General features: G+C 38.5%; 1 protein-coding gene across 2 annotated transcripts in view; it reads left to right on the top strand.

The window, feature by feature from the left end:
- dlgap4a (discs, large (Drosophila) homolog-associated protein 4a) overlaps positions 1-5204 on the top strand; it is a 100851-nt gene extending 95647 nt beyond the window's left edge. For both annotated transcript variants that reach the window (XM_038722112.1, XM_038722111.1), the window contains exons 9-11: positions 1674-1765; positions 2236-2388; positions 2706-5204. In XM_038722112.1, coding sequence (XP_038578040.1) covers positions 1674-1765; positions 2236-2388; positions 2706-2930 — 470 coding nt within the window. In that variant the 3' untranslated portion in view covers positions 2931-5204. The remainder of the gene's footprint in view (positions 1-1673; positions 1766-2235; positions 2389-2705) is intronic.
- Positions 5205-13065: the final 7861 nt, after the last annotated feature.

Genomic DNA, 13065 nt, shown 5'->3' with positions numbered 1-13065 from the left:
ACAGTCCCATCTCAAAAAAAGTGTAAATGCATCCAAGAAGAATTCAGACCGGTTGAAATCCGATTACTCAAACCATGTTTACAGGTGGTTTCAGACGCATTCTAGCCAGATGTTGAAAAGGTGTAAATGCATCCGTCTATCCAAGATGCATACATAAACACAACCCGTTCTCACTCCCAACTTGTCACATATGGATGGTCAAGATGGTCAAGACCTATAGTTATGTATGTTACGTAAAATGCGTAAGTTACATAAGTGACATTACTTAACTTGCGTGTTAACTGACGCACAGTTATTTTAACCCAAACCATGATATTTTCCTAACCCTAACCAAGTACATTTGGTGCCTAAACATAACCAAATAGCAATGTTTCACAACTTTAACAATGTGCTGTTTTAAAATGGCCATGTTTTTCAACATTTTATTTTGAAAGTCTAACCAGACTTTGCATATTTATTGTTGCTAACTTGACTACATATTTGTTTGTTTTCTGTCTCATTAAAGCAAAAAGTAAAAACTGCTCTAGCAATTTCTACACACACGATGAAATATGCTCTGCTTGAGCGTTTATCTGAACCCTGATCAGATAAACCACTGAATGATCTGTGTGGGTGAGTTAGAGCCCATGAAGACAATGAAACTTTTGTATCGCTACTTGTTCATAAATATGATTCATTTGTGCGTTTGTTGTTAGCTAATGCTAGCTAAACTGATATTGTGGTAACAGTAAGATTTGTGGATTGTGTTAAATCTCATCTGAATTTTGTGCGGATATGAGAAACTTAAGTGTAAATAGGGTCTTGGTGTTTGCATAATGACTTCATTTAGATGTAAAGTCTTCAAAGCCAGATGCTTTATTCTTGAGAAAGTAAGTAAGGTTTATTTCTAGAGCACCTTTCTAGATCAGAATTCACAAAGTTCTTCACAGTAGAAGATGTAAAATGGAAGCATAATATAAAAGTAATAAATAAAGAGCAGTAAATAGCTTGTCAAGTCAGTAACATGAAGAATGTAATTGATGTCCCTGTTAGTGAGGTTCAAAGACGGGGAAGAAGGTATGGCCTCCATGTTGACTCTGGACAATGAAACAAAGCATGACACAGTCATTGCTGCCGTTGACTCACAGTAACCCTGCTCATTAGAGTGGGAGTAGGCTTTGTTTTAGCTGTAATAGAGCCACCGCAGATACACGTCTCCCAGAATACCACTCAGGCTTTTAGGCGGATCTGTCTCTGCAGTGTCTTAAATATGAATGAGCAAGGAGCACTCTAGCTGCAGATGCTTCATCAGATTATCAGTCCTCCTGCTCTCTGTGGAGCTGAATTATGAAGTTCCATTTACATGGAAATATTAGGCGGAAAATAGCTGAATAAAGAGTAATTTGTTATCCTCCTTGAGATTGAGTTAATATGTTACTTCTAAGGAAGTAATTTACCGTCACAGAACATTGAATGGTAACATAGACAACAGGAATAAACTCTACAGTCACCCCCTCCTATGTCACATATACACTCACACTGTATCTCTGAAGTGCAAAATGTCTTTACTGTCGGACTGAAAGTAGCAGCCGTTTCATGTCCTTTTGTCATGGTTTGTATATTGTTTTAGCTCAATCATCTCTCTACTTATTCTTTCCAGCTTGTTGATCATTTATCATTCTTCTGTTTTGCAGTGTTGGGGACGATCCGCAGTGCAGTAGGCAGCGCTCAGCTCCTCATATCACAGAAGTTTGAACAGTTCAGAGGGCTCTGTAATGAGAACTTGGTGAGTGGGGATTTCTCTCTTGATATACTACCCTTCTTACTACATGTTTTTTTTAAGCCTCTTACTGTCAGTTAAACTCTTACTGTCAACTCTTACTGACCCCATTTTCTTTCGTCTTCCTCCTGCCAAGATTATTTGTCCTACACACACTGACATGCATAAGTCTTCATATTACATTACATTCACATAGAGGGAATTAACTTTCCATCCAAGCAGAAAGATGAAATCCTTGAGGACTTGTTAGATTTACTGTGATTGCCAGAAATTCTCTATTAAAGGCCCAATATTGTTGAAATTTAATAATCTCTGAAAGTCACTTGGGGTCAAATGTATTTTCTCTTCATCCATTTGCTTGAATGGAGACTGCCTAGGAAATATGTGTACAGGGAGGGATGTGATTAATTCTCTCTGATACGACCAAAGCCATTCTTCAATCACTTGTCTATACTGTCTCATTTTCCTCTCACTAGAACCTAAACGCCAACCCCCGACCAACAGCACAGGACCTCGCAGGGTTCTGGGATCTGCTACAGCTCTCAATAGAAGACATCAGCATGAAGTTTGATGAGCTCTACCAACTTAAAGCCAACAACTGGCAACTTCCTGAGAAACCAGAGAAGAAGGTGATGTTTGGTGCCAGTTTTCATTATAATAGATTTGATTAAGCTATAAGTCGTTCAAACTAAAAATTCGCTGGTGCGAAATCTTTTACTATTTTCACAATTTGATTAATTTAGAAAAATAATCTACAGATAAATTGATAATGAAAAACATTTAGTTGTAGTCCTAAACTTAAATCTTGATGGATTTAACTACACGTTAATTTGCTAAACGCTTAATGGCTTACAAATGACAGTACATCAGCACCACCAGAGGTTGTGTTTTGAACTAGTACCACACTGTGCCTTATTCCTTTTCCTTCTTGACATGATTTCCTCAGGATGAAAACAAGCACCTTCCATCATCTGTGCCAAAGAAGCAGTCTAAGCCCAAGCTATCAGCGGGGAAGGACAGGAGCGTGGACTCTGCTGTGGACAAGCAGCGGCAAGAAGCCAGGAAAAGGCTGATGGCAGCAAAGCGCGCGGCATCAGTACGACAGAACTCCGCCACGGAAAGCGCTGACAGCATCGAAATCTACGTCCCCGAGGCCCAGACCCGCCTCTGAGAGTGAACCAGCAGCGATCATCGAAAAAAAATCCTGACTCACTTCAGACATTCATTGACACAAACACACAAGACAGATCTGACACGACACACAGATGTACAACGGATGCACAGTGGCCGATCCCTCAAAGCAGCACAGCTGATAACAGGAGAAATGTGGGGGTCACAGGGCACAGAAACAATCCAGAATAATGCAGATCATCACCCTGCTGCCATGGGACTGAAATATCCTTGACAGATGTTTAATACTATTGTTATTATTGACATTATAATAATTATTATCTCGTAAAGTATATCAGGACTGTCTTAAATGTGCAAGTATCTTGGATGAGGACATCCTGTACCTTGTGAGCCGAAAAATCTTGGTATCCCAGAAGTTTACTCTCCTAAAACTCCCCTCACTGCTACCGGCAAGTTGTGGCTGCCTGGTTTACGAGCTGAGCTACCATCCACACACACTCAGGACACACATGCAGGTGTACTCACTGTCCACAGAGTCTTCCTGTTCTCTATTTGTATTAGGCTGCCACTCGTTGGGTGTGGTGTGTAGGCTTTACTGTGTAAGAAATACAAGATGGTGTTAATGTACTCCAGAGGTTTTAAAATGCAGAGAACCAGAGGAAGGCAGTAGCATATATATTATAAATATCACACTATTACAATGTTCATTTTGTAAATGTTGTATACCAGATTATTTGTTAGAAAGAGGTCAGTGTTCAGTACCAAGGTAGTTTTTTATAGATCGAGTACATGTACTGTCATGAGATATTAGCACTTGATGCAATCATTCACTCCACCACTCTCTCTTCCTCTTCCTTTTCACAAACGCACACTACAAAGTCTGTGTCTGTGAATACCCATTGTTAAAAGTCTTACATTTTTTTATTTTTGTGAAGGGATGTGAGGATGACTGCCCAGCCAGTGAGCCACAGAGGAATGTATGAGACGTATGCATTTATACAGCTCACGTCGACTTGATCACTGCACTTTCCATTCACCTCAGATCAAGTTTGCTCACCTTTGTTTGCCTGATCATTCTGACTTTCACTGCATCCTCACGTGATGTAGGGGACCAAGACATTCACCACTCGTTATGGCATTCCCATTCCACCAAGACTACGTGTGGTAGGGTGGGGGTTTACTTGCTACTGGAAAGGAAATGGAATAGTATAGCAATAATAAAATTGTATTAGAGCAAGCAATGTAGTAGGTACCCAGTCTTAAATTATTTAATTCAACATTTCCAATAAGGCTTGCGTGAAGGATGAATGTTTGTCTTTTGTGAACTGACAGCCCTTGAAATGACTCTCAGGTCACACACTCAAAACTCAACGGTAACCACTATGGATGGATTATTTATTATGTAACCACAAATGAATTGGCCAAAAATGCTCAGAGACGTTGGCAGACATTTCAAACCCAGACCTAATTAAAACAAAAATAAGCTTTGGTAAGGTTTGCTGCGGTGAAGGTCAGGCTTAATTTGACTGCTAAAGTCAGAAGCCCTTCACTCCCCTTTCTAGCAGCTTGAACTCTCACCCCTGTTTATTGCGAATGCAAAACTGTGGTACACTTTTAAAAAAAAAGAAGAAAAAAAAGTAATGTAATTTGACACGTTTTGTTTAATCTGAAATGAGGTCAGCCTAAATCGTGTCCTGACTTCTGTAATTATAATAATTAATGGTGCTGCAAGGGTGTTAATATTGTGCCAAGACGGCAATGATCATCAACATTTCAGTGTCATTTGATAAAGATTTTATTTAAAGTGATTTTTTTTTCTATTTAATCTGCTCATGGATTCAACAGCCTGTCTGCCCATTCTCAGCAAAGTTGGTTTGTGCGTGCATCAGCTCACTCCAGATACGCTATGCCTGGTCTCTGTCTGAACTCATGACACGTTGATAATGGGACTGGTGTTTTCCATGTTTCACTCAAATGGAAACAAGGTCCAGCGATACATGAATGGAATTGGGCATAGCAGATACTCATGCACAAGTGTAGGTTGACTTGCTAGTTTTTTTTGTTTTTGTTTTTTTTAGTAAGAGCTGGCTCTCCCCCTACTGGTCAGTCCTTGTCTGACACTCCAGACATCCTGTTGTGCTCCATTTTGAATCTTAAGTTAACATCAATCAAGAAATGAAATTGAACTGGGAATGCTGACACAACACCAAGTTGTTGATTTTCTTATTCTCTTATTTGTAGTACATCAACAATGGACATGTGCATTTCATTGTCCAAAGAAATCATTAAACATCCCTTTGCTACATGTCCTGGTCATCATTCTTGCCGCGTTTTTTTTTATTGCACTCATCCATAATACAATGGTAATATTAGCTGTGAAGTTAATATTACACACAATTATATCATAAGGATTAGATTAGACTCTTTATTGTACTGTGTAATCTCTAAGAGCATGGCCTTTTACATATAAAATATACAAAGATCCTCCTTCAGTACTCCTTTAAATGGGTCTTGCAAATGATCTGAAGCTATTCAATCTGTGTGTAAGGCATTCAGGGTATGTACTGTATGTATGAGTTTCTAACTGTGACCAATGGTGGTAAGTCCTCTCCTTTTTCATATCATTTGAGAGCCGGGTCCCTTTATTTGCCCACATAGTGAACTTTCAAGAGAGCATGAGCTGATCAGGGATCTTCAGACAGTTTGATAACCAGTACTTCCTGAGTTTCAAAGGGCTACAAAATGGACAAGTGATGACCAGAGTGTACAACTCTGGAGGCAGACGGTGTCTGTGCTGTTGAACCGCCATGTGGACGAGGCAATATTCACAGGTTAATGTGATTTCTAGAATTTACAAAATTGTCTGAGACACAGTCGGTGCCAGTTGCCATGAATATCTTTGGGGTAAAAATTTGGTTATTGTGTATGCTTGACAGACAGAAACACACTGAGAATCATAAGCCCATTCTTACTTAAGTACCCGCCCTTGTGGCCATCTCTGCCTGGCTACATATCCACTCTTGACATCTGTCCTCTCAGAGATCCAGCAAGGAAAATGAGCAAAAACTATGTAGTTCCAGTTTATCTTGTACTGACGAACATAATTTTACAAAATAAGCACATATCTTACAGACAAAAGGGTTGTTTAATGTTATGATGTAATAGTTAGACACTGTGAGGCAAATTTCTTTTAAGAAAATAAAGAATTGTGATTGCGATGAGTTATGTGGCATATTTTCTGTATGAAATAAGATGTAGAATTAAAGGGGAATGCCACTCATTTTTGGAATGCATGTATGTTTTTCCTTGGATATATGTCTAAACAAATTACCTCAATTATATTAATTGTTGTTCTTGGATCTGGAGGAGGAAAATTGTGTCCAGAAAATTCTCCCTGATCCCAAAGCCACTTTTGTTTCTTCTTTTTGTGCTCAGTTGTTTTAATTGTTTTTTTAAAGCTTAAAATAAATAAGGGTCAGCAAAACAAATTGATTTGGTCCACTTTAGTATGTGGTCATACAAATAATACTCTTTCTAGTAATAACAGCAATTTACCAAATGTATGTGGACACCACTGTGCACACTGCTTTTTATCTGAGAATGTTATTCTCTCTATTAATGTGTTTTTGTTCCAGACAAGGTAAATCATAATGATAAATATTTATAGACAATAACTATCTACCTACGCTACCTATGCACTAAATCCTTCCACATCGCCTCTGCTTGTCCACATGGACGCAAGAAATAGGGGCCTTTGCCCTCTACCCCCCAACTTTACACCCCTGTCCCAAATTCATTTTAAGTCACAAATCACTGTATCCCCACAAATGCCCCTGTATTGAAACACTTAAGGTAAAAAGACGTTTCAAACATCCCCTTCTTCTCTAAAACATTAGGTAAAATAAAGCAGGTAAACATCAAACGGGAGGATATTTACATATTAATCCAACCAAGGAGTGACTACATCCTGAATCTACCTCAGTCTGCTGCTGTAATTTCCTTGCTAACAGCCGACAGTCTCCAGTAACATGAAGATGTGAAAGCGAGCAAAGTGTGCCAATTTCTCTGCTGTTGGCTGCAAGAACCAACACAAAAGTCTTCATCCACTCCTATGGTCTACTCCCGCCAGGAAGTGAAGACCCAATGGATCAACTTCATTTTTTATGGAAATGTTCCCACAACAATATGTGTGAGCTACGTTAACCATTTTACTTCGGACTGCTTTCTCAAGGAGGGCCAGTAATGTTACAAAACCAGATTAACTTCAGAACTGAAGCTCAAGATGGATTGATACGGACTTCAACCTTGGAACCCATAATTTTTTGCTTTTGTTTGTGTTTATTAATGTTTATTTTTGCAGGTTAGCCTGTTGAACTTGCGCCTAATGTGCCTAATGTGGCTATTGCTTCTATTATAATAATATAATAATAATAATATATTTATTTGTAGAGCACTTTTCAAAAACAAGTTACAAAGTGCTTTAACAAGTGTAAAGACAATAATACCCAAAAGACAATAATACAAAAACAATCCAAGATAAAAGCAAGAAAACATTGAAAAGACTAAAATACATGTTTAAGATAAATATAAAATAAGTAAAATAGAAAATAAAGGGGATAAAATAAAGTCAAATAAGATCGGGAAAGGCTCTCCTATAAAAGTATGTTTTAAGAAGGGACTTAAAAGAGTTCACTGACTCAGCTGACCTGATTTCCTCGGGCAGGCTGTTCCAGAGCCTCGGGGCCCTGACAGCAAACGCTCTGTCCCCTTTAGTTTTCAGTCGAGACTCTGGAACAGACAACAGACCTCTGCCTGAGGATCTCAAGGTACGTGCTGGTGTGTATGGGACTAAAAGTTCAGAAATATAACAAGGCGAGAGGCCATGAAGAGCTTTAAAAGTAATCAATAGAATTTTAAAGTCAATTCTAAAACATACTGGGAGCCAGTGTAATGAAGCTAAAATAGGAGTAATGTGGTCATATTTCTTTGTTCTGGTTAAAAGCCTGGCAGCTGAGTTCTGGACAGTCTGGAGTCGATCACTAGATTTTTGGGTTAAACAAGTGAAAAGGCTGTTGCAATAATCCAGGTGTGATGAGATGAAGGCGTGTAAAATGGTCTTGGTGTCCTTAAAAGTTAACATAGATCGAATTTTTGCTATATTTCTAAGTTGATAAAAACATGATTGAATAAGTTTTGTGGCGTGCTGCTCGAAGTTTAAATTACTATCCACCCACCAAGGTTCTTTGCCACAGGCTTAATGTGATTTACTAGGGAACCAGCAGATGGCAGTATTTGATTTGCCATCTGCTGGGACCCGATGACCAGGATTTCTGTTTTGTCTGAGTTCAGCTGGAGGAAATTATTTGACATCCATTTTTTAACTTCACAAAGGCAGTCGGTAAGTGAACTCAGCATTCCAGGGTCTGTGGATCTTACGGGCAGGTACATTTGTGGGTCATCAGCATAAATATGAAAAGAAATACCATGTTTATGGATAATATGTCCATTGGGAAGCAGATACAAGGAAAACAAAATGGGTCCTAAGACCGACCCCTGAGGCACACCATATTTAACTGGACAGAACGAAGAGACTTAGTTGTTTACAGACACGCAAAACTTCCTATTTGACAGGTAGGCTATTGTACACACACTGGATCAGTGTAAGACTTTACTGAGGGACAGCCAAGAGAAATTGTGTGAAGGTTGAGCCTCATTTAAAGCCAGTTATCACAGTAGTAGGTTGGATGTCAACAGCTTTTTGTGGAACTTAATGCTGCTGCAAGGCAAGCTCAGCTGGCTTTGTTGTTACACCAATTGATAATCTACAAAGGTCTATTTACATGCTACACACACATACACACCCTTGTGGCACTATCTTCGTGGGGACCAGTCACTGACATAATGCATTCCCTGTACTCTAACCTTAACCTTTCCCCTAACCCTAAACTTAACTTTATTCTAATCTGAACCCTGAAACCAATTTTTGATCCTCAAGAATCCCATTTTGGTCCCCACAGAGCTGTCGGACACACACACACATTCTCCCAAAGGAATCCACACTCTTGCTCATACCTTACCTAGAAGGTTATCCTCAAAAAAGATCTTTATCTACTCAGCAGCATCCCAGGTGAGAGGATGGTGGAGGTTTTTGCATCATGTATTCTTGCTGCTGAGCATTTCAGAGACACTAAATCCAAAAATGAAAGCAGCCATTGCCAGCTGGACTATAAATGTGGTGGTTTTCATCTACATACAGTCATTTCAGTTATTGTTTTACAGATAATGTAGACTACTGGAGTTTCAACAATAATGACCTTTTCGACATTGCCACAGTTTAAGCTATTTAACACAAAAGAACTCAGTGAAGATGTGACACGTTGTGACGTTACCAGCTTACTGCAAGTGAGTGAGTGCATGATTCATCAATACAGTGCTTAATAAACGTCACCATATGACTAACATAACATGAACTATCGAAATGTAGCGTTCTCATAAAGTCTATGGTCAGTTATGATGCAGTGGGTTTCTGTCAACGAGCATCTCCTTGCGTCATCGCTACTGACACATAGCGCCTCCAGCAGGCGTCGTGAAGATGGGCAGCAAAGAGTCTCGAGCAGGTGCGTCAAGTCAGCTGATGATAACTAAAACAAGACTGCCTTCAAAATAAAATCATGTCATTGCTTTTAAACCTGATACCATCAGTCAGAATTAGGGATACATTTACAAGAGATTATTCCCTGAAAACAGAATTTCTAAATAAATATCCAAACTTTAAGTTGATCAGGGATGTTGTGAGGGTTTCCCTTACACAAAAAAAGTTGCAAACTTAGAAACATAGTCAAGTCAATTTGATTTACATAGCCCAAAATCACAAATGACAAATTTACTTTAAGAGGCTCTGTACAGCATATGACAGCCTCTACCCCCCTAAAAGCCCTTCAACCCCTTAAACATATGGACAGGAATACAATACAAAAATACAAAATGTAAAGTTACCATCATGTAGTCCTTTTTTGTAATTTTTTTAAATTGTATTTGTCAACAAATATATTGCATCCACAACTGCATCCACAGTTTGTGAAGACTTGATAACACATTGCAACAGAGTTGCAATGATGTTTAATGATTAATGACTAAACACAACAGTGTGTAATAAGTGATTTAGTAACTCTCAATACACAATATACAAATCATCTACATAGTGTGTTATAATCAGTGGCAGAATTTAACTTCGGTAACACTTTCTATGAAGGTCTTCGCTATAATGACTTATGCATACATTTGTAACACGATATAATGCGTCCATAAGACATTATAACAATTGCTATAATCACTTACAAACATGCATTAGGCGCTATAGCAAAGTTCATAACGTATTATGACCTTTTGATTTAATGTTTTATAACTAATAGTAATACCAGTTTATATCAATGTGTGACAAGAATCTCCGACCATGTTCCATATAACCATCAACTCTGCCTCGTTATAAATACACTTTAGTCACAATTTAGAATTAGAGATGTGGAAATGGAATAAAATAAAATAAAAAATAAAATAATAAAATAATTCCAAAAAAATAAATGGAATAATAGCTTATAGTTATGTTTAATGTTATATAGCATGTCTTGTTTGTTTTAAGTAAAGTGTTAAAATGTCCATCCCTGTATAATATGTTACAGGTGGACATAATACCATGTGGACAAATTATAAGAACTTATAACTTTAAGTAAAGTGACACACATTTTGTGCAGGAAAACAACTTTTATTTATGTTTCTTCACTTTATGAACAATCTGTATGAATTTTGAACATTTGGAAGTTTAGCACAAAACACATCATCGTCAAGGAAACTCATTCTCGGGGTAGTGAGAGATCACTCAAGAGAAGACCTGTTGCCAACCATACAACATCATGAAAGAAGAGGCTCAGATGTTGTCACAGATGAATATTGAGCCTATGGACAGGCATTAACAGATGCAGTGGACAATTGGAGACAACTGCTTCACAAAACGTATTGAAGGAAATTTTTAATTAATTGAATGGGAATAGCCTACTGTTTGGGCAGTAGGGGTGAGAATCTCTTGGCACCTCACGATTCAATTTGATTACAATTCAGAGGGCAGTGATCCATCTTGATGCATCATTTTTTAACCAAAGGTTATGTTGTGTTAAAAACATTTATTCATTGATTATATACTCTATATAAATAGAGGGGGTAAAAATAAACTGTTACCTTAAAATGTGTATTTTGTTTTTGCTTACTTCTAGGTCTTATTCAAAATAGAAGTTCCAAGGAATTCCACGAGATACTGTCTTTAAAAGAATTTTTGGATCTGCCACCAAAAAGGACAGGGACAGACTACAACGGACAGTCAGGACTGCAGAAAAAATCATTGGTGCCAACCTGCCCTCCAATCAGGACAACACATATATGTACTGAATTAAATCTGAAGAAACTCATTTACTGGGGTTTGTATACAGAAATACATTTCCAGAATCAGGAAACGGGCAGGAAACATCACTGCAGATCCATCTCACCCCGGACACAACCTGTTCTAGCTTCTTCCCTCTGGTGGGCGCTACAGAGCACTGTACGCCAAAACTAACAGACACAAGAACAGTTTCTTCACACAAGCCATCACAGCTGACTCCGACTCACAGTGTCAGGAACAATTCCTGTGCAATAACCCAGTAACTCTGATCAGCCACCTGTTTACTGGCTACCACTTATCATTTATTCATCATTCTCTATTTCAGAGCTGTTCATACTGTTCATATTGTATATACTGTATACCAAATCCATCTACCTCATATACATAACACCTGCACATAATACTTATTTATTCCAGCATTCTTTGCACTCATCACACTGTGTACATGTATGCTACATGTGTATGTGCACCTATATATCACATCCACCTCCAACATGTACATAATTCTAACAATAATGGTAATAATAATTCATTCAAAAGCTCATTGCTCTATATTCTCTATACTCTAGCCTGTGTTTGATTGTATTACTGTATTATTTTACAAGTAAGCACGTCGTGAGCATTGTACAATCCAGACTCAAATTCCTCTTATGTGTACACATACCTGGCAATAAAGCTGATTCTGATTCTGATTTTATTTTGGAAAGACCAACCGGAGGTTCTATTTACTGGTGAACTTCCGGCATAAGCAGACGCCGAGGATGAGCTAAAACACCTCAGGGCCGAGTTCTTCTGCTTAAGGAATGTTATCTTAACCCAATAAGAGGACATATGTTCTCAGGGAATTTGAAGTTGAAGAGGTGAAAAAATAAGAAAAAATAATATTTCCAAGGGGATGGTGTCTTCAGCATTGACAGAGTTAGTTAAATTTGGTTTGTTTGTGGGAAACAAGGATTTGGATTTTGTTCTTAACGTTGTAATGCTATTGGGGAAATCCTTATACAGATTAAACCCTGCTTGAACTACAGGAAGAATGAGATAAAATGTTTGAATAAGTCACTGAAACTTGTAAAAACAAGAAAACCCTAAAATTGGTTTCATTATTAAGCAGATTTACCTCAATTTGAGGTAGCCCTACCGTTATTTTATTTATTTTATTTATTTATTGTATTATTCCTTATAATTTGATGTCAGCTTTGTTATTTGCTGAACCTGATGTAAAGGATGTAAAGGATGTAAAGATATATAAGATGTGATATGATGCCGGTTTTGTTTGTTGTGTCCTAAATAAAGGAGAGAGGGGGGGAAAAACAACAACTCAGGGGCGAGTTCAGCGCCGACAAAACGTAGCAAAACGTTTTTTTAACAAAAACGGTGGTGCCTTGAACACCCTGCTGTGTACGCACTGAATTTTCTTACCTTTCAAACACCGTTGTAGTTACTAACTTGTGGCTGCTGATTGGGTAACACCTAGGACACGCCCACCAAACGGGAGAAAACATACCTCGAAGCCCGTTGCACAACGTTGCACAACGTTGCAAGGAAACATGCCGTTCAATCAGAAAACGTTGCAAACCGGTGCAAAACGTTTTGAGATTGAACTCGCCCCAGATGAAGGAGTCGTCTCCGGCGGGCAGGATAGTGACGTCATGACCCGCCCTGCTCTGCCTCTGATTGGCTAGTACTCGTCGCCTTCGTTGTTTGGGTTGCTTAGGTTTAGGCGAGAGGAGTTAGATTGGCTAGG

Source organism: Micropterus salmoides, unplaced genomic scaffold, assembly GCF_014851395.1.
Source record: "Micropterus salmoides isolate LMB-PRFRI ecotype aquatic unplaced genomic scaffold, ASM1485139v1 Ms_hic_scaffold_16, whole genome shotgun sequence".
In the NCBI taxonomy this organism is placed as follows: domain Eukaryota; kingdom Metazoa; phylum Chordata; class Actinopteri; order Centrarchiformes; family Centrarchidae; genus Micropterus; species Micropterus salmoides.
Note: the sequence above shows the minus strand (reverse complement) of the source record. Positions and strands in the feature narration are given on the sequence as shown.